Raw genomic sequence first — 21,522 nt, 5'->3', positions numbered from 1 at the left:
TTCGGTCCTTCAATTACAAACATGTTGACGAGCCTGTAAATTTGGTTGAGTCTGTTCTTCGATTCAACACGCTACCTTTACTGTTTTTTGTTTTCATCATAGATACATCCCCAATGTGTACTGATACAGACTTACTAACTTGTGGTTCAACAATTATTGTCTGACTCTTCTAAATTGTACATATTCGGAAAATAAATTAAACTCAAAAACATAATTGTAAACTGTTTGTAGTAAATAAGTGCTGGGGCTACCAATTTGCATACTTGTTTCATTTCGAGTCAAATTTGCCATGAAGCCGAGAGGAATTCTGAGCTTATTATGAAAAATGAAGGCTGCTTTCATACTTCGTAACACGTGGGTGTGAGGCTTGTATATATGTATTCTTCGTTTTCGACGTCAGAGAGAGAGAGAGAGAGAGAGAGAGAGAGAGAGAGAGAGAGAGAGAGAGAGAGAGAGAGAGAGAGAGAGAGAGACAGAGACAGAGAGACAGAGACAGAGAGACAGAGAGAGAGACAGAGAGCACGTGGCGTAGATTCTACCGTAACGTTCTTATCAAGATTGGAACTTCCCAGCAACGAATAAATTTACTTGTAACTATCTACAACGTCACAATAATTGATGTTTGGGTTTCATTTTAAATTTCATTTTAAAGACAGCGTTACTATGCGTCTCTTGTTCTTTTATACTCTCGAGACCTGCAGTCTTTGTGTGAATCGAAATGCAAGTGCTAAATTTAACGGTTCATATAAATCTCCAGGGTCAAATTTGCGTGACTACTGGACATATTTCAACTCACAGACAACGCTTTCAGTTTGTCAATCGCCTGGGCAATGTTACCCTCATGTTGCAGAAACGACCTTCGGAATGCCTTTATAAGTAACACTATGGCGTAAAATAGCCAGATGAACGACATTTGTATATGACATGGTCGAAAATCTTCATATTTTGGTTTTAAAAGCCTGGAAATTCAAAATGTTAGGATGGGTGAGGCACATTATCTATAACATGCTACATAAGCTCATACCGTGTTGCAATTCGTCAGAACACGTCACGCGACAAGAAATAGATACGACTTGTCCCTAATGGTTCGAAAAAAGTGACGTCAGAGATTATTTTTCCAAACACTATTTCCCCTAGGGAAATATTTTAGCGGTCAGGTGATCATCAGTGTCGTCCCAAGCTTTGAAACAATGGCGAGTGATTACCGATTACCGCCCGGGAGAAGAAACCAGTCTTTGACTAAAACGGCTCGTTTCAACATCGTAGGAACTTGAACAGCTCATTGACAACAAAGATTAAAGTGCAACCAAGGACGTTATACGGTATACTAAGGACACTTTGCCTCTTTTTATGAAGAAGAAACTGACACATCTATTCCCACTGTGGAGAATCGCCCTGCAAACTTCTCTTTGTGTATCGTTTCAGCGCCCATACATCAAAGGACATCTAAAGCAAGAGCATGGAAGAGCATGAGCATGTGGTGTGTTATAAAGCACCTATAACCTGGGCTTTATTCGGGCTATAGCACCCCTAGGCTACCCTTCGTAACCTTGCGTTACGGAGAAATAAATCGCTATAACGTGACCCCTCGGCCTACAGCCTCTCGGAAGAGCGTTGTATTTTTGGTAATATATATATATATATATATATATATATATATATATATATATATATATATATATATATATATATATATATATATATATATATTAACAGATAGGTCAAGCAGCACCAACTCTAGGACACAGTGTTCTTCACTACAAACTAAATTTTATTGTCCGACGTTTCGTGGGCTTAATCCCACTTCATCAGGTAAAAACTGAAATAAACGGATAACAGACTATAAAGCATGTGAAAGGAAATACAGGAAGCTAAAAAATTGAAACGAATTTGAAAAGCGAAACTCTATAAAAAAGTACTTTTACTGGTAACTGGACCTCGGGCTCAACACGAGGATCTATACTACACAAAGAGTTGTGGAACAACGCAAGACTGTACTCACTTGTTGACTGTCAAGATGGAAATGACACTGAACCAACCAGAGCAGAGGTTGAAATGTATTGGGTGATTGACACCTACAAGCTGATTGACATATGTTGAATGCGATGTACATCACATGCAGACGTAAGAAATGTGCAATACGGTGTAGAATACAAATGAACCAACAATGTCTTAGAAAGTGGAGAGACAGCTGTAGGAAAACCAACCGGTACTGAAATATTTAAGCCAGGAGAAAATAGAACTCTACTGAAGTGAAAATTTCACCATCAAAATAAAAAACTAGTAAAAGTACAGGGTAAAATTCAATGTCAATATTCTAAAAAGATGTAAAAGTCTTAAATAATAATGATCACCATCACAATAAAAAAGTGGTAAAAATACAGGGTAAAATTCAATGTCAATACTTAAAAGATGTAAATGTGTTGAAAAACAAATGTGATAAAAAATGTGATAAAAATAAAGGTATCACCCGTATGTAGTCAAACTGACAGGGAGGGTGAAAAATACCCGAAAGTCAATGATTGAATAAAAAGTTACACTATAGCAGGAATGGGTGACTCTCTATTGAGTCCCTTTGGATACATGGTGTTAAGTAAAATATCCACTTTGTTTCAACAATGTCCCTAGAATTTTTACCATTGTGATCACTGTTATGAACCGTTTCCAAGATAATGACTTTCATATTCTTTACTGAATGGTTGGGAAGGTTAAAATGCTGACTTACAAATAGTGCTGGATTATCGAGATCATTGTTTTTACATTTTATCATGCTTCTGTGACCGGCCATTCTGTACCTTATTTTGTTTTTAGTTTGGCCAACATACTGACATAAGCATATATCACAAAATACACAATAAATGGCATTTTCAGTATTACAGTTGTACTGTCCCTTTATTTTGAAGGTTTTACCGTTGCTATGACTTGTTATTGTGCTGTCCGTGGTGACCATCTGTGAGCACATTACTCTGCATCTAGTATCATTACATGGCCGTGAGCTCCGTTTATTCTGTTGTTGTTGTTGTTGTTGTTGTTGTTGTTGTTGTTGTTGTTGTTGTTGTTGTAATCTGTGTCTTACAATCAACTGGCCAAGATTGGCACAAACTCTGTCCGAAATGAGGGGAGGTGTAGGGGAAACCATAGACATTCTTTCAGAGAGCTGCAGGATTTTATGGTGTCTTTTGGCTAGTTGTCTGACGTCTGGTCGCATAGGATTGAAGTCGTTGACCCAAACCACTCTATCCATGAATTGCTTTTATTGTAACGGAGAAAGGATGATCTTGGTTTCTTACGAACTTCATCTATAATGGTTTGTATTTTGTTGGCCTGGTAACCAGATTTGATCAGTCTGTCCTTGAATTCACTGGCCCGTTGATCAAACCACATATCGAGTGAACATATTCTGCGCAATCGGATAACTCCACTGTATACAATGCTGTTGAAGATGTGTCTTGGATGGTGTGAAGAGGGAGACAAATATCTTCCACTGTCAGTAGGTTTGGTGTAGAGATCAGTCTCCACTTTCCCGTTCACTATGCTTGTAGAGATGGATATATATATATATATATATATATATATATATATATATATATATATATATATACATATTTATATGCGTATAAAGAATCTCTCGGATCTTGGAATAAAATATACTGTATGGCTACGCCCCTCATTTTTGTGGAGACAGCTAGCCGTATATGGCTCAGGCAAGTATAGACATTCAATGTAAGTGATTGTTTGAGCGAAAACAAAACTTTTAGGGACTTAAAAATGCCCATTGTATCCGCCACTTGTGTTTGGGCTGTGATGAACTGATCAGAATTCAAACTCTCAAGGGTAGATTATCTGCTTTGGAAAAGTGCATTGGGTAATATTACGTCATTTTCAATTCTGTCGTCTATTGTGATAAAGTCTGGAGGCGTATAAAGGCCCTGCAAAGCATCCTACAATAGAAAGGACAGCTGATGTCTAGAGAAAAAAGACTTGCCTGCAAATCTTTGCATAATTAACCATTGCTTCCTCTGCCGTACCTTGACTGTTAAAAGCTGAATGAGTGGTAGCCTAACTTTTGCGCAGACTCATTCGCGCGCAGATGGCGCGTGCCCGGTGCACATTATAGGCTGATTCGGTCGAGGAAAGCCGGCAGGCTCGCAAGCCAGCACTCATTGACAGTACTATAGGAGATTTACCAAAGTTCTGGATCCCAACAGCTGCTTCCTTAAAGTTAGACTCATCAGACACAGCCGCTGCACATCTCAACATGTAAGTTTTGATATCCCTGAAGGCTTAACCTTTCATCGCTCTTTCACACTAGTCTAACGGTCATTCAATGACAAAAGTCCGTCTCGTTCACGTGCAATTTGGGGAGTACCAACAACCAGAGCAACCACGTGGCCATGCAACATGGCTTATCATTTCACATTGCCATGAGCTTCAGAGTGTATAGATATGGTGTTCGGCGTCCCCCTAGTCAGCTGGCTATCATGTCCCAGATGATGCGTACAATTTGGCGTCAACTTGACCGTTCAGTTACTGCATTGACTCTGAACAATGGATAGACATCATTTAAAATGAGGGCTATTATCCAAAGCCGTCTGGGTCAAAAGTCATTTGACAAAATAGAAAAATGAACGACGATTGAAATTTTCGATGAGGCATTCTCGACATCGTCATTTCTGTTTTGTCATCACCGGCACTAGAGAATAATGGCATTACACCACTCCCGAGTTACTTGTCGGGTATAATCCCAGTTCACAACTTGTGCACACGAGTGGCAGCAAATGCATATTGTATAGTTAGCCGGTGAAATTCGTGGTACACACGGCCTTGGTTTGCTTGAATATTGCTGGTACATGTAATAACCCTGTGCGCATAAAATTTTCAAACGTTCGAAACAGTGAGTTTTCTTTGAAAGAAAAATCTAATAAACGTTGCGAATTGAACCCGAAATATGTGAAATGACCGACAAGTTTTGAGTCGGTCACATTGATCACTACTTACGAAATATGCATTGTTTCTTATTTCATTCATTGATTTCAAGATAAAAAAAATACTATATATTTCCATTATGAATAAAATCATGATGCAATTTTTAATTCCGAAATTACTCGGTAGAAAAGTAATTCACACGCAGAACAGCTTCGAACGGTGGCATATTGCAAATACAGTACTGTTGTTGTGGTTTTTTTGCGTCACGACCAATCCAATCGTTGAACTTGCACTATCAGTTTACCGCATAATACGATAGACGATAGACAGCATTTATATTGAGTATATTTGAGAATGCTTTGAGTACTACAGCGCGGGAAGGTAAATTTTACATAACCTGTTTGAAAAAACGTTTGGTATGCATGGCAGTTTGAAAAGTCCACTACTAACTATCGTATGTCAGATTTTAGAACCGAATTAGCATCTCAATGAGGAGCACTACACAAACGATGAACCAAATCAACTTCGAGTCACCACTTCTGCTTCAGGACATCACTATAGGAAAAAATTGCGAGACTGGAGCGAGAAGGTGACGCTTTCTCGCAATTGGTGAGAATCTCTTGTTATTCTCACTGCTATCAGAGATGATTTTTTTTTAATTCTCACTGAGGAGCAGTGAGAAATGCACTCCTTGATGAGAATCAAGTGTGATAACAGATTCTCACCAGTGAGACTGGAAATTCTCATATACTCTTCAGTCACGATTATACAATGCAAGATCCGAGGTACATGGATATTCCACATTGATTAAGGGTCATTAGCATAGAATTTTAATACCGAAACCATGCTCATTAATGTAATCTGCATATTTGAATATCATTATACCTCGCATCTTGCACTAATAGGTTACGATCTTGAAAGAAGTTGTAACACCCTATACAGAATGTTCTCTGTGCCTTCGTAGGGATTTAGGATTATGAAACGTGAACGAATAAACGGGTGAATGAATGAATGAATGAATGAATGAACGAATAAACTAATGAATGAGCGAATAAATGAATAAATGAATGAATGAATGAATGAATGAATGAATGAATGAATGAATGAATGAATGAATGAATGAATGAATGAATGAATGAATGAATGAATGAATGAATGAATGAATGAATGAATGAATGAATGGATGAATGAATGAATGAATGAATGAGTGAGTTGTTGTTGTTGTTGTTGTTGTTGTTTCTTTATTCCTCCTCAAGAAAGAGAAGAGTTACAACACACAAACTCATACAGATGCAAAGTAAATGAAAAAATAAAGAGGTAATTACATTTGAGATCGTTCTTTCAGCTGAATAAGCTAAAATGTTCAAACATCTAGAGCTCGTTTACATCAAAAAGATACTGATAAATTATCATTTGCGATGTATTTGGTTTACCACATCGGACGCTTACCAAGCATCCAAGCACGCACTTATAAAATCAAAGGCAAGTTCTTGGAATATGTCGTATTCTTGTGGTTGTTGAAAGTTGTGGTTGTTATCTAGTAAAATACAGGAAACAAACCCAATATCGTCTAAGTTAAATAAAGTAACAGCAAAATGTACATTGACCTTATCAAATACTGTTGTCCAAAAAGCATCTCTCAATTCAGTAGTATCAATACAGGAAGTGAGCAAGTGGGTTAAATAATTTTCTACAGCACACTGACAATTCGTACATAGAAGTTCTGCTGGTAACGCAAGAGCTGCTACAATTCTATAAATAGTAAACCTGTGATGCGGGGGGTTACGTAATACAGTATATAAATAAAGAGGTTTGATAATTTTGTGTAGTTAAGAAAAAAGAGATAAATCTTCTCTTCCTTCAAGCCTTTGTCTCCAAGCAGTATACTCTTTTTCATTCATAGCTTCCTTTACAATAGTTTTCCATATTGCTTTTGGAGGAAAAAACCCTGTTGCACAAAATTCATCAAAAAACACAGAAGGTTGTATTTTGACAAAATTCTCGTAATATCAGGAATAAATCCCCGAAAGTTTTGAACAGAAGCAAGCTTAAATTCAAAAAGACGTTGTAAAAATATACATTTTCTAATGGCTGAATTATCACAGTTACAAAGCATTCCAAAAAAAACGCAGTTTACAATTATCCATGTAAGCTTCAACTGATATCAATCCTAAAGCACTTAAAGCTAAGTCAGTGGGTGTTCTGGGAGGTAAACCTTGGATAACTTTGGCAGCATAACGCTGACACTTTTCAGGCATTTGCAGTTCAATATTTGTAATAGTCTATAGCTCACAAGTACGTAAGGCTGCTGGAAGACACATGCGTTTCCACACTTCCGTGCTTACAATGGGATTTAGACCGTGGGGTCCAATGCCAACACTACGTGAAGAATTAATTAAACATCTAGCTTTTTTACTAGCAGAAAGTGTGCGTTCCATTGTTGATAATGTGTTTGTGAATTGCATGCCAATAACAGTGATGTCATTGACTTCTTCAAGACGACAGTTATACAGAGAAATATTTCTATGCTTACACAGTCTTTTGCGTTCTCTTTTACTTTCTCCAAAAGCAATGATTTTGCTTTTTGACAGCGAGAGTTTTAATCTCCAATTGGAGCAATATTTGCAAACTATGGCCAGTAATCTCTGGCAAGTAGTGCGTGTAGTCGATAAAATCGAAATGTCGTCAGCTAAGGCAGGTGACCCTACAAATGACGAACCAATATAACATCCTAAACCAGTATTTTCCAGTTCAACAAACAAATTATTTACATAAATTAAGAATAAGGTAGTTTAAAGAACGCTACCTTGTCTTACACCTTGGAAAACTGGGTTTATTTGACACATAAGTACCAAGAGCGATTTGACAGTTTTGTCCATGAAACATGGTACGCAGAATTCGCCAAGTTTTGTATTGAGGTTCATGGTGTATAGCTTGTAAAATAAACCATTCCACCATATAGAATCAAAAGCTTTATGAAAATCTAGGCTACACATGAATATTTTACTGCGTCTTTCAATATGGTAATAAATTGTCTCAAGAATGCAAAAAGCTGCAGTAATGTTGCTTTGGCCGGATTGATAACCAGCTTGTATATGGAGTGCGGTATTTTATTTTCAATTAGCCAAGGCTGTAGGCGTTGAGAAATACATAATTCAAATAATTTGTGCAACGATGGGAGTAATGAGATTCCCCTATAATTGGAGACGTCAGAACGGCTTTTGTTACTACCTTTTAAAAATGGGTACCAAATACGCAGACTTACAAGAGGAGGGAATATATTCGACAGTAACCATTGCATTGAATAGGCGCATCAAGCAGTTAACTAGAGATGGTCCCCCCAAAATAATGTGTTCATATGTTAGGGAGTCCGGTCCTCCAGCTTTCCCACGTTTGAGCTTTCTAATTGCACATAAGATTTCTTCAACTGAGAAAGCTGTTGAAAGTATAATCTCGGTATTGTTATTGCTTTCTTCTACAAGGTTGTCGAGTACGTCATCAATGTGAGCTTTAAAATCATTTGAAAAATTCTCATCTTCTGTTGGCTCGTACAACTTTTTAAAGTGTTCCGCAAAAGTATTAACAACAGAAACAGGCTCGGAAATTGTAGTATCGTTCACTTTCAAGATAGGAAAACTATCGTAGTTGTTTTCCTACACAAATTAACATTGCGCCAGAAGAGTGCTTGATCGAGCTCGATAGAATTTTCAATAAATTCATACTTTTCACGTTCGTCGTTTCGCTGTGGACGTCTCAATTCACGCCTAAACTCTCGTTTTGATTCTTTATAATTGCGGAAAGTATCATGTTGCAGTCCTCTCGGTCTTCCAGCTTGAACCCATTTATTACGCAACTCCCACGCTTTTTTTGTGAAAGGGTTGTACATCTTTCAAATAAGGCTTTAAGTATGGTTTGAAACGAGAGGAGGGAATATTGCTGTCGGCAGTTTCACGTAGAACGTTAATTAATTTTGATGAGTAGCGATCAATGTCAACTGGACAAGACAGTATTTGTTCAGTGAAGTCGGAAGCGTCTAATTTTTCACGTAGTGAATTAGTGTACGATTCTGTAATTGCGATGCGGTCTAGTTTTGACCAAACTAAGCGTTTTTTGGAAGGAGCAAAATTCCGATTTTTTTTTCGTAATGAATAAGCTAAGAGAACAGAGAATTGGGTAATGATCCGAAAGTTTTAAGGTGTCGTCATCAATTCAAGTACTTTACACATTGTCAATAAATCGATAAGGTGAAGTGGAAAGAGGACAAAGTCAATGGTCGACTTGCTCCGTCCACTAAAAGAGCAAAAAGTTTCGACTGGACCAGTGCATAAGTTCCAGAGATTTGCTGGTTGCAGAATGCATGAGTCTATGAATTGACTAAGCGTCTTTTCACGTGTTGAGGTTGGGAAACTTGGCATACGAGGCCCAAACAAATTAGCATTGAAATCGCCAAGGAATATGACGTGACCAACAGGTGAGTATGTAGAGTAAAGATCTTCCAAAAAGTGAACATAGTCGACATAGGAGTCTACCGTGTAATTAACAGGCGGTAGATACACAGCAAACATAAAAATACATTTTTTCAGACGTTCACAGTTACTACAGTTAATTCGCAGACCAATGACACGGTCATCTTCTAAGTTTAAATAATCAACAGAAGGTAACATGGACTTTCTAATGAGGAAAGCTACCCCACCTTGTCCACGTTAAGAGAAGTCGGTAGTGCTAGCATCTAGAGCTCTGTCAGTTAGGCTCCAAATGAAGTAAAATTACAATCAATAGTGTTCAGAAATTTCAATGAATGTGGGAATAGCCAGTGTTCAGTGATAGCCAGAATATCGATATTTTGCAAAATTTTGGTAAGGTAAGGAACTGTAGATATAACACCACAGACATTCCAGCAACCCAATCGCAATGCATATTGTTGTGTTACAGGACCAGTCATTAACAATAAAACAGAAACGAGCAGAATCAGAAGAATCAAGCTTCTAGTAGTCTCCATCGTCATTTATACGATAATCATTACTTGCTTTATCTATCTGAGTATCATTTGATTTCATTTTTTCGGAAATATTTTGTTCTGCCAGCCATGGCCTACAGATTCTCACCAGTGAGACTGGAAATTCTCATATACTCTTCCTAACGATTATACAATGCAATATCCGAGGTACATGAACATTCCACATTGATTAAGGGTCATTAGCATAGAATTTTAATACCGAAACAAGGCTCATTAATGTAATCTGCATATTTGAATATCATTATACCTCGCATCTTGCACTAATAGGTCACGATCTTGAAAGAAGTTGTGACACCCTACAGAATGTTTTCTGTGCCTTCGTAGGGATTAAGGATTATGAAACGTGAACGAATAAACGGGTGAATGAATGAATGAACGAATAAACGAATGAATGAGCGAATGAATGAATGAATGAATGAATGAATGAATGAATGAATGAATGAATGAATGAATGAATGAATGAATGAATGAATGAATGAATGAATGAATGAATGAGTGAGTGAGTGAGTGAGTGAGTGAGTGAGTGAGTGAGACGAATTGTAAAGTAGATAGGACCAGATCTTAGGACCAGGAGTGTCCGTTTTCACAAATATCATTGAAATGTCTGGGTCGAGAATCCTCTTCTGGAGAAAAGAGGACCTAGAAAATTAGTGAGCAGGTGCTTATTAACCCTATTTCAATTTTCAGTGAACACCGAAAGTTGCAGACAGTCGCTGTTGAATCTATGTTAAAAAGCATGCTCTACATCACTGGACTTCTTTTGCTGTGCCTCCAAGCCACAGCATTCGCAATTACTATGACAACAGTGGGCTGTAATGTTACAAAAGCTTGCTTTCAACATCCGGGAGGTTGTGAGCCAGGAGTTGACTGCGAACTCTTTCTTTCCTATGAAGAGTACGGCGAGGCTCACAAATTCGAGATGCTCGGATCTAGGAACGTCACCTACGGTCAGGGTTGGGTATCCATTTGTTTTTCTGATGATCGGAAAATGGTGAGTCTCAATTGTTTGCAACTTACACGAGATCATCAATAAAGTGGGGTCCACCGTTTCTAACCATAACACCCCTGCGCACATATCTATGCGCACATGATTATGTGTCGAGTTTTCATGATTAAAATTTTGGAATCCGAACGATCGACAAGCTCGTGGGTTAAAGACTTGAACTATTCGCATTGTTTTTCAAGGTCCAGTATGATGTATTACGGTACTTTTGTTGATTTAAGTGTTTACCATATGAAGAGCGAGCATCAGTCGCGCAAAATTAAGTATAACTTCATAAAATATAAAATTGTCAATCTAGTATTTTAAAATAGAATGGCGTACTTTATGCTCAAATATGAAAATTTAGTGGCAAGCTATAATAACTTGTGTCGTAAATATTGGTATATGCTGGTATTTTCTGAACGTATTTCTACGATTTTCATCTTTTTGGAGAACTGACTATAGTCATATCTTATTGGCTTTCGTTGTAAGGAACGGGGATAGGGAATTTGTATTACTTCAGCTGCAAATAGGTGTGGTTATTTTTGTTTTTTACAGGGCGAGGACAGTTGCATGATGTGTGTCAACGATGAGGGCGACACATCCTTGCTGTTCACGTACAACGCTATGAAAATGAATACAGTTAGAGAGTCATCGGTAAGAGTGTATTGCTGATTCTTCAAAGCTATGCCGGTATCTGTCGATAGTACTCGCGAGCTAAATCGCATTCAGTGGTATTCTTATCAACTGAAATATTATAGACACTAATCCACTTTACAGTAACAGCAGTAAGGAGATCACTGCCCATGCTAAATGTATTATTTGCATGAATAGTTAGACTTATTTGTTTTCAAAGATAATTTATCTTTGAAAACCAATAAGTCTAACTACTTGCATGCGACTTCTCGCTGTACATACCAAAGTCATGAAACACCGTATAGATACGGAATGGATACAAAACCGTCTTACAAAGGCTTCAGGCGATTTTATATTACGGAGAGTAAAAAGCAGTACAGGATTAGAGAGTGCGAACAGAATGAATACAGGATACTAACTTTGCTTTCATCCACTCATAACAACACTCTAGTGGTGACTCTAAGCCGACGTCTTGTTTCTCTAATACTCTACCTCGGTGTCGACGCCAATTTCAGGCTCTCGAGTTGGTTTCTTACCCTAATTATCTCTCTGCACCATGTTACTATATTTTTCGCAGGGATACTTTGCCCCGGGTACCCAGATCAGTGTTGACGATGGGGTGATATCATGCTCCTTTACCCGAGTAACGATGGACGATGAACAGCGTGACGAAGCCTTCTTCGATTTGAATAACCCATACTACATTCTGATTGGAAGCGGACCTGTGAGATCAGGTTAGACATGCATATTGTGTGGAAAAGAATTATCGTGGATTTTCATAAGTTTCAGTAAATGTCCCCTTGCAGCAAAATATACTTATAGTACATCTGAACGTTGTTAGCATCATAGTGCCGCAGTGGGCTACCTGCTAACAACAAGAAAATGTTACATTGATAGATCGGTGAGGGCATCGCGTTTATCGACAGCCCTAGGAACATGTACCTTGAGATACGCGTCCAGCTAAAGAACTTAAAAAAATACTCCATGCTACGACAGCAAGTGTCTTGAACTTTCCATTATAATAAGACGGCTTCGTGATATTTCCATTTCGTTCTCTATTTCAACAATCTTGCGCTCCGCATTGTCTGGAAAATATACGGAAGATTCCAATCCAATCATGCTTTGTATGCTGAAATGCATGGGATTCGTCATGTCGCTAAAATGCGATTATCGCGTTCTGCAATTTTGAAAAACAATCGTGGCTTGCGGTGCATGCATACACAACTCAAAAAAAGCCCCCATTCGACCGACATTAATGTGAATATTTTACATTTATTTTAAAAATCAACATATGTCTGTATTTTTAAAGTAATCTTTGCCCTGCAATTATTTTCCAATCCTTCATATACTGAATGGCTATTTACTCTCAGGATCTCACAGTCGACACTTAAAGTAAATGAATTTCTCAATTTACGTCTAGGCGTTCGGCTCATACATGAGAAGCACCCCTTTGCTACCCACCATAAAGTGGACTTCTCCAGTACAGAACAGATGAGCGCAGAGGAAACAAAGGATAGCGGTGAAGAACACAGCCACGAGGACGACACCGGCCAAGTTCTTGCCGACGACGCTAGTTCCGCGCTTCGAGGTAAATGTGAATGGATGCAAAGTGGTGGGGCTCGGGCGGGGGGGGGGGAGGGGGGCGTTCCGTGATGATGTCACGGTCGGACGTGTGTGTTGTTTGGAGGCAGTGTAGCATGCCCATGCATACGAAGCGTTTCCTCGACGCTTAGAATATCCAAGCGATTTGGCCGAAAGAGGTTAGACGTTTCCAAGCCAAACCAAAACTCCCATCAGCCAAACCTGTGATTCATTTGAATGGCTTTAAACGACTTTTTCCCCTACCTATATCGGAAAGATTGGCTTTCGGTCCAGATCGTGGTTAATCTATGATCATACTATGACGTTTAAAGACTCCACAAATTAACCGAAATTTCTCTCTTTTTTTAAAATGATGGGTGGTGCGGTATAGCCAAAAAGATGAAAATCTTCTGGTATTCAACAGAAGAGTACTGATTATGCAGCCAGACGCACATTAATGCAATTTTACCAATTGTGAAAAGAGTTTCCAGCTGACGTGTTGACAATGGATTGCAGTGCGTTCAAGTTACATGCCACCAAAGTTCAGCTTTGCCAATTCCGTTCATCCAGGGGGCGAATCTCATCAACAAACTCGATTTTTGGTCGCCTTTTGCGATTTGGCGGGTGGGAAGCGAAAACACTGCCCAGGTCAATTGGCTCTTGACAAGTTTGCACGCTTTATTAGCTTCTTTATTTATCAACGACATCGCTACATATATTGTGCGCAATGACAGTATTGCAGTTGTGATTACAATGCTAGTATGGGATAAACGATGTAACGCTCTTTCAAGCTTACTCTCACATGTATGATAAAATGCTATTACTTGCTACGTCGTCATGGCGTTGTATTCCCTTTGTATATCATCATTTTCCGTCGTATAACTGTCTTAGTCTGAAATGATCAAAGTGAGACCTCAACGACATCTCATGGCTACACCTGTTACAGTAACTAAAACAATATTGTAATGACTTTATTCTAATGAATTCCTTTTTTATTATGTTTCAGTGCAAACGTTGACAATATGTATTATATCATCAATTGCAATGGCTCTCTCCAGTTGACAAGACTATTTCATGTGTGACGGTACTACGCTCGTCGCTGTCGTCCGTAGTATTTCTTATTCAACATCATAACTCAATCAAGGACCCTTTCACCGTGGTACGCACTCTTTACAAGTGATCATGCACTTTTCAGGAGTTAAGATATTGTCCCATTTTAAAAAATTATTAACACTTAGGATAAGAAGGCTTTTTATACAAGAGAATGACTGCTTCTGTTTGTTGTTTGTGTATATTTCATCTGAATTATTGTTTTTGTATCTGAGGTTAAATTGCATGTGTGCTATATTGTTTCTAAATAGTGCCTCCAAATAAAGAGTATGTGATTTTACAACTGTTTCAGTTCGACGCAACGGCCTGCAGTGATATATTTTTACAAAATATCTCTGTGGATGTGAAGCTGACAGAGTCGTACATTTAAGTCAAATAATTAAAATTATTTGTGAAACGAAATATATAAAAACACTACGTAACGTATAGAGGTCATTCACCTCCTTGTCGTTTGAGTCTCGCATAATCCAGTATAGCGAAACGAATTGCAGGCTAGGATTATAATGTATCATTATTTTTGAAAAGTTATGATGTGATTGAGTTTGTTATCGAAGTACTGAAGACAGGTTGCAGTCTTCTCAAATCCACTGCCAACAGACAGCTTGAATAAACGAGCGTTTGAATTGAAAAAAATAAAGTTCTTTGATGCCGTACTATTTGAGTTTACATTCGTGTTACTAATTATGATGATGGTGAGATCGTTTTGGTGAAGCAGATATAAACTTATCTTTAGTAACTTAAACAACCTGACCAAATACAGCTATCAAACTTAGAGTTGCGATTACAGGAGAAGCAGATGTGAGTGAAATACCCGAAGTGTATTCTTCCACATACTTAAAGTCGCCGAGCACAACGTAATGGTTTGATAGATCGGTGATGGTCTTGGCGGCGTCCTCGCACTCATAGTAATATTTGTGACCACCGAAGAGCTGAACGTCTTCGATGCATATTGTGAAAGGCTCGTCGGCGACGTACTTCAGAGCTTCCTGGGTGGCTGTCAGGGGGGTGCGGTGTGCGTGACTATAGAGTACATAGTCGATCCATGAAGCCGTCCCATTGCTGGGTGCGATGATGTCGTTATTGTCGTTGTCGTTGGTGTAGTTGAGAGGTCCGACAATAGGGGGCGCTGTGGCGTGCAGGATGTCCAGCAGGGCTACCAGCTCGTCGTAGCGTCTGTGGTAGTCCGTGTTCAAGTCGCCCGCGTATATGACGGGCTCGTTGTCGGGGATGTTCTGTCTCAGCATCAATTCGTGCATCTCCGTCGCTTGTTCCTCTCGCACTTCGCTGCCACCACGGCTCCTCTGGCCAGCCTGCAGATGTGTCCCCAGGACGTGGTAGACCATGGTCTGCCCGTCCACTGTCTTTTCTATGCGGGCATACATCGCGCCCTTGCCCGCCAGCATGTCACCAGACCCGACTACATAGCTCTCGTAGACCTTACCTTCCCACTTTGTGATCGGCCAACGCGAAGATATAAACACCCCTCCGTTTTCTGGTTGGGGTAAAACGGGCGTGTCATCTCCTACCGTGTTCGTGTGGTACTTGAATCCGTAGTAGTCAAGGATGTCCCTGAACGACGCGCCGTAGTCATGGAAACAGCCTCCCATGAAGGCCTCGTTGAAGACGATGACGTCGACGTCGCCGTTCAGCGAGAACATCTCCGTCAGCATCCGGCATGTGCGCTCGCGTTGGCCGCACTGGTAATACAGATATCTCAGCTCCCAGATATTGTAAGCCATGACTTTGAACCTATCAGCTGGCGTTGGCTCCCAGAGGTTTAGCCGAGGAACCGTACACAGTACGTTTTGACCCGACGTCTTGAAGTGACAAACGTCCCAAATTTCGTACCTCGCTGAGCAAGCATATTCCAGTCCAAAAATGTCGCAATATTCAGGCGTAAGGTCACATTCGGAAGTTGCCCTGCCTGTGTGATATCATACGAAAACGAAAACGAGAAGTGATATTTTGTAATCAAGTAAACATCCCAGACTATTAGTAACTATTGCTTTGAAATAGCCCCGTGGTACCACAGTAACACTGACAAGTGAAAGCAATTTGGCACTCCTATGTAGGAGACTGGGCCACATTTTGTGTGTTTTGGAAGAAACAAGTGCTTACCTCAGTGCTATTGCTTTTATTTTAGATAAATATAAATACACTCCCACCACGATGCCGCAGCTCCGAATATTCTTAAAGGGCCAGTAACTCTAACTTTCGAAAACATTTTGCGAAGTTTTTTTTTACTGCCAACCATAATTTCTTGTTTTACTCCCCAAAGCATGTTGAGCTACACAGTAACTTATAGCAAATTGTGAAGGTAATGGAAAATGTAAACTTTGTTGTGACGAAATAGAAGACACCTACCACTTTCTTTTTACGTGTAATTATTTCACTGAAAAGAGAAATTCTTTTTACCTGCATTTAAATGAGGTACTTTCACAGTCTGGTAACAGTATCGTAAAATAAGTTTCACTCTGGAAGCTTGAACTTTAGGTTCAACGTTTTATTTAGCAAGGCCTTGTGGGAGGTAGACCACAACTTGGGAGAAAATGTCTCAAAATTGACCAAGACGCACATAAAAACTCGAACACTGCTCTTAAAGACTCACAATTTATTTGTGCTTAACGATGGACACTTTTTCCTTGGCGTTTTCTTGTGTGTGTGTGTTTTGTACTTAACGACACTGCTTTTCTGCAGTCTTTACCTTTACTTTTTAAACCGTTTCAAAGGTAAATAGATAAAAATAGAACCAGTTTATCAATCAGTTTATACAGTAGTATACAGTATAGTACAGTACAGTACAGTACAGTACAGTACAGTACAGTACAGTACAGTACAGTACAGTTTGCTCACCCGGGAGTCATGAGATAACGCCTTCGTACAATTAACAGGAACAGATTACTCACCGAGCCAAACACCGGGTACGTCATCACGGCATTCCGCTGAATAACAAAAGTGAAATCATAGCATTAATATAGAAGATGCTTATGAATAGTATAGCATAGCTACCGATGGCAAAGCAATCTCGGTTATTCTCTTACAAACCCAAGGAATTGCAGCAGAATAAACTTGATTTTTTCTGCGAATCAAAGATGCATGAGTTTCATTATGAAACCAAAATATTAACCTACCTGGCAAGGGCGCTGGCGTTGGATTCAATATCGGGTCGGTTGGTTCTGAAAAATCGAATCTTCCCAGCACTGCATAATGGTCGGAGAGATCGGTGACGTACCAGGACTGCTGACACATCACTTCATACGGATAGGTGTGTCGTCGTGCCGGCAAACTGCTCCTCATGCACACCTCAAAGGGCTCGTCTACGTACTTGATGGACTCCTGACTGGCGTTGTTAGGGATGAGGTGCTGGTTGCTATAGATGACGTAATCGATCCACTTGGACCAGCTGGTATCGTTTGGGTGGATGAGGTCGTTGTTTTGGTTGTCGTCGGTGATGTTGAGTGGTCCAACAATCGGTGGCATGTCAGCTTCTAGAATCTGAAGAACCTGATCCCATTGATCGGGAGACGTGTACATGTCAGTGTTCAAGTCCCCTCCGTAGATCACAGCCTCGTCCACGGGAATATTTTGTTTCTTCATGAGAGTGTGCATCTCCTTAGCTTGAAGGGCCCTCTGTTCCGCGTACCGATCACCCTCGTGCGCTTGCAGGTGGGTTCCGAATAAGTGATAAAATCTGGTTTGGCTATCGACTGTCTTCTCTATTTTCGCGTAAGCCGCGCCCTTCGACATCAAACTATCAGGCGATGGTTCAGTTGTATGCTTATATATCCATTCATCTTCTTTCACGATCGGCCAGCGCGAGGAAATAAAGATGCCGCCATTTTCCGGTCGTCTGTACATATCTCTCGTGCCATTGGCCAGCAACTTTGTGTGGTGTACGAATCCGTACTGATTCAAAACTTGACGTAGTGATATGCCGTCATTCGGAAAACAACCGCCCATGATGACCTCATTCCAAATGATCGCGTCGACATCACCATGGTGCTCAAATATCTGTTGTGGGATTCTGCAGGTTCGTTCTATCTGACCTCGTTGGGCGTACAGGTATCTCAGCTCCCAGATGTTATACGCTAGAACTTTCAGAGTTGTCGCCGGCGAGGGCGGTGATAGCTGCTTCTTTGGGGAGGCGCAGAGGACGTTCTTCCGCTCTGGTCCTGTTGTTCTGTAGCAGTCGTCACCTTCGACGTAGTCTGCCATACAGACGAATTCTAATCCAAACATGGCGCAGTGATCTTCCGTCAAATCGCATTCAGAAGTCGCATAACCTGGCGAGTAAAAAAACAAAAGCTTGACTAGCATAGTTGTGGGAGCGTATAACCTACATGCAAACGTTGAGTAATTCTATAAAAGTAATGGAATGATTAATATTTTAATTGTTGAATTTTCTTTAGGCGGGGCTTAAAGGGAGTCAGTCGTCAGAACTCTGCTCAAAGGTTGCAAGGGACCCCTACGACCGATGTAAACACTGTATCTAGGATACTTTGGCCATTGATGAAAGTTAACACATGTTTGTTAACAACGAATATCTTTAAATTTAAATGTGGCATATATGTTGACTTGATGAATCTAGATATCATGCATAAAATACATTGTTTGTAAACAACAAGAAAGGCTCACACGCGCAGTTCAGACGACTGTCTCCCTTTAATGTCATACAGAACACACTCGAAAGTAGCCGAGGTTACCCTGCAGACATGCATGACGTGACTATGTGATGAATAGTTCCAATTTGACAGCAAAGAGGGTATTTTAGTGATATCCCAGTCACTAGAATGAATCAACGTATATGTAAGGTTTATTCAGAGTCAATTTTTTTCAGAATGTGACAGTCTCGATTTTGCTACTCACCTAGCCACACATGCGGTCGATCATCATCACACTCATTCGACAAAGTTCCTGAAGAAGAAACATAAACAGGTTGTTGTTATATGACGTCATTATGCGTTGTGCGGGTGCAGTGAGTCTCTAGCTAGGCTAGGCTATTAGGGAGTCTTTACAAGTCAAGGCCAATGACAGTGTATGAGGTTTGAAAGCGGAATCGGCATTTTTCTAGCATGGACTGTTTAAAGAATATGAATGAACTTTGGCAACCATTCGACAGACCAGGCAAGAAAATATTCAGCTATCACCTCATACATAACCGCGATGGCTAATTTACTCTCCTTGTCTGTGGGAACCCGCACCACAACAACTCGACAAATTAACTCTTTGAGCGCCAAAGTCAATTATTGTTGCCTTTATTAAATATACGCCACTCAATTTTTTTTTTCAGATTTCTGCCAAAATTTTGGTAGAAATCTGTAGCTGATAAAATATGATTTCTACTTGGTTAAAAATTATCAAAAAAATACAGAAAAATTTATAAAAATTGGTAAAACATGGCATTAACATTTTGGTGGGAAAAATTAAGCACTCAAAGGGTTAGGATAGTCACAACTACAGAAAATGTAGCCATTTCAGACAGTTTCAAGATATCACAATGGTTGTAACTCTCGGTAGTTTTCAATATCCAGCGATACATCTTTATTTTTTTGTTTTCTAAGTATTGATATAAGCTTGACGAGTATGGCATGGCCTTAAAACAGCGCATTGTCAACCAAACACTGCTAAAATATCCGGCCCGATTCTGAATGAACACATCTGCACAAACATATAGCTTAATGGGGGACTCTATAAGGAAGACCAGACGACGTCATATAAAATGGGTTTCTGAGCGAAAATCACCAAAACTAGGATAAATCAAGGTGTACAATTGGCATATTAAGTAAGCAGTTTTGAAAATGAACCATGCATTTTATACATTCTTTGCTTTCTCGATATGGGGCTGTACTTGTTTAAACATTTCACTTCGTGAGCCCTGAATTCATTTCACCAGGCCGAGAACATTGACCCGAAGTTGAAATCAATGTTTTTTCGACCTGGATCAGAGTAGCAGTGGACAAAGATACCCCTGGTTGGAGTTTGGACATTAGAGCCTCGCCTTTGTAACCAAAATGGAGAACAGACGATAAGCAAATTCAACGCTGATGGACCACAAATTAAAAAGACCACAAGGAATTCATGAACTACAGACAGTCAGGGTTTTGTAATATTTATGCCACAAATGGTCTCAAGAAACACAGTGATTCCTTGTACTTCCAGAACAAGTATGATTATTGCACAATACTCACCTGTTGATATTGTGAGAGCGCACAATAGATATAAGACACATTTACTAGCGTAGTCCATGTTGGCATAAAATAACGAGGATAGTCACGTCAATTCAAGCATACACCTTGGAGCGAGATTGTCTACGATTCAAGCAAATAGTTCGAAGTGGAGGTTTCGCTGTCTTGAACAACTTTTGAACATTCTATGCGGTACATGACACCATAGCTTTGTTTTGGGCTCTACTCAAACGGGAGATACACAGATATATGAAACATTTCGCTCCGTGGTGTGAACTAATGACGCGACCGACCGAAGTTCCGCGGTGGAGTATCTGTCACCAATAAACCATGAGATAAGAGATGCGGGAACCTAATTTGTCGTCCGTCACCGGTATGCTTGAAGTTTTTATCGTGGGTTTTCCATATCGACAAGTGTTGCATGTTTTTACCGTAGACACGATTGAAAGATCTCATTGGCCGTGGGGTGTAAGATTGACAGCATCCAATCCTATATTCAGGCGCATAACTGATCGATCCAAGGACAAAAAGAATAAATTGCATCGGAAATCAATGACAGATTAAATTAGTAAGATCCAACATGGCTGCAGTCGAATATACCATTAAAAATTCGCGATCGGATCGCCAGATACGCTCATATATCCCAAGTGACGCACAGACACATCGCATTGACATTGCCGAAACTTCTGCCACAGTGATAGTGGCCAAAAGGCAGCTATTTGTTCCTTAAGGTAGTATGTGCCTCGAAAGTGAAAGACTTAAACTTTGGCCCAAGCTTTCCTTCAGGAATTTTCAACCATTCTCTTTTAAAATCAAGAATAAAAATCGGGGTTCACCGTGCAAAGTTTGGTACCAGAGAAACAAATAACCCAAGATTTACCGATATTTAAAATTCAAAATGGCAGCCATTCCTGTGTTAACTATGGAGAAAAATAATACTTTCGAATGAAAAATAAGCCAGACTGAAAAGTTTTCTTACACCAAGATTTTTAAAATGAGCCCCCACAAGTGGTGTATCAGAAAGGAATTGGAATAGTTTCAGAGTCACAATATCTGCCCGGAGGCGCGTTCTACCTTAAAATAAC

At 39.7% G+C, this 21,522-nt stretch overlaps 2 protein-coding genes across 2 annotated transcripts; one reads left to right on the top strand and one right to left on the bottom strand.

Annotated features, from left to right (window-relative positions):
- Positions 1-4,041: 4,041 nt before the first annotated feature.
- Positions 4,042-14,905, top strand: LOC139131225 (putative ferric-chelate reductase 1). Its single transcript, XM_070697199.1, has 6 exons — positions 4,042-4,260; positions 10,631-10,934; positions 11,484-11,582; positions 12,139-12,295; positions 12,982-13,149; positions 14,149-14,905. Exons 2-6 carry the CDS (start codon positions 10,668-10,670, stop codon positions 14,202-14,204), a joined length of 747 nt encoding a protein of 248 aa, XP_070553300.1. The 5' UTR covers positions 4,042-4,260; positions 10,631-10,667; the 3' UTR covers positions 14,205-14,905.
- LOC139132170 (uncharacterized) lies at positions 14,877-20,498 on the bottom strand. The gene is made up of 5 exons (XM_070698560.1): positions 20,441-20,498; positions 19,119-19,166; positions 17,384-18,535; positions 17,159-17,194; positions 14,877-16,176 (listed from the first exon to the last, which is right to left on the bottom strand). The coding sequence occupies exons 1-5, from the start codon at positions 20,496-20,498 to the stop codon at positions 14,990-14,992; spliced, it is 2,481 nt and encodes an 826-aa protein (XP_070554661.1). The 3' UTR covers positions 14,877-14,989.
- Between the last annotated feature and the right edge of the window lie 1,024 nt (positions 20,499-21,522).

The sequence above is a fragment of the Ptychodera flava genome, chromosome 4 (genome assembly GCF_041260155.1).
Source record: "Ptychodera flava strain L36383 chromosome 4, AS_Pfla_20210202, whole genome shotgun sequence".
Classification (NCBI taxonomy): domain Eukaryota; kingdom Metazoa; phylum Hemichordata; class Enteropneusta; family Ptychoderidae; genus Ptychodera; species Ptychodera flava.
Note: the sequence above shows the minus strand (reverse complement) of the source record. Positions and strands in the feature narration are given on the sequence as shown.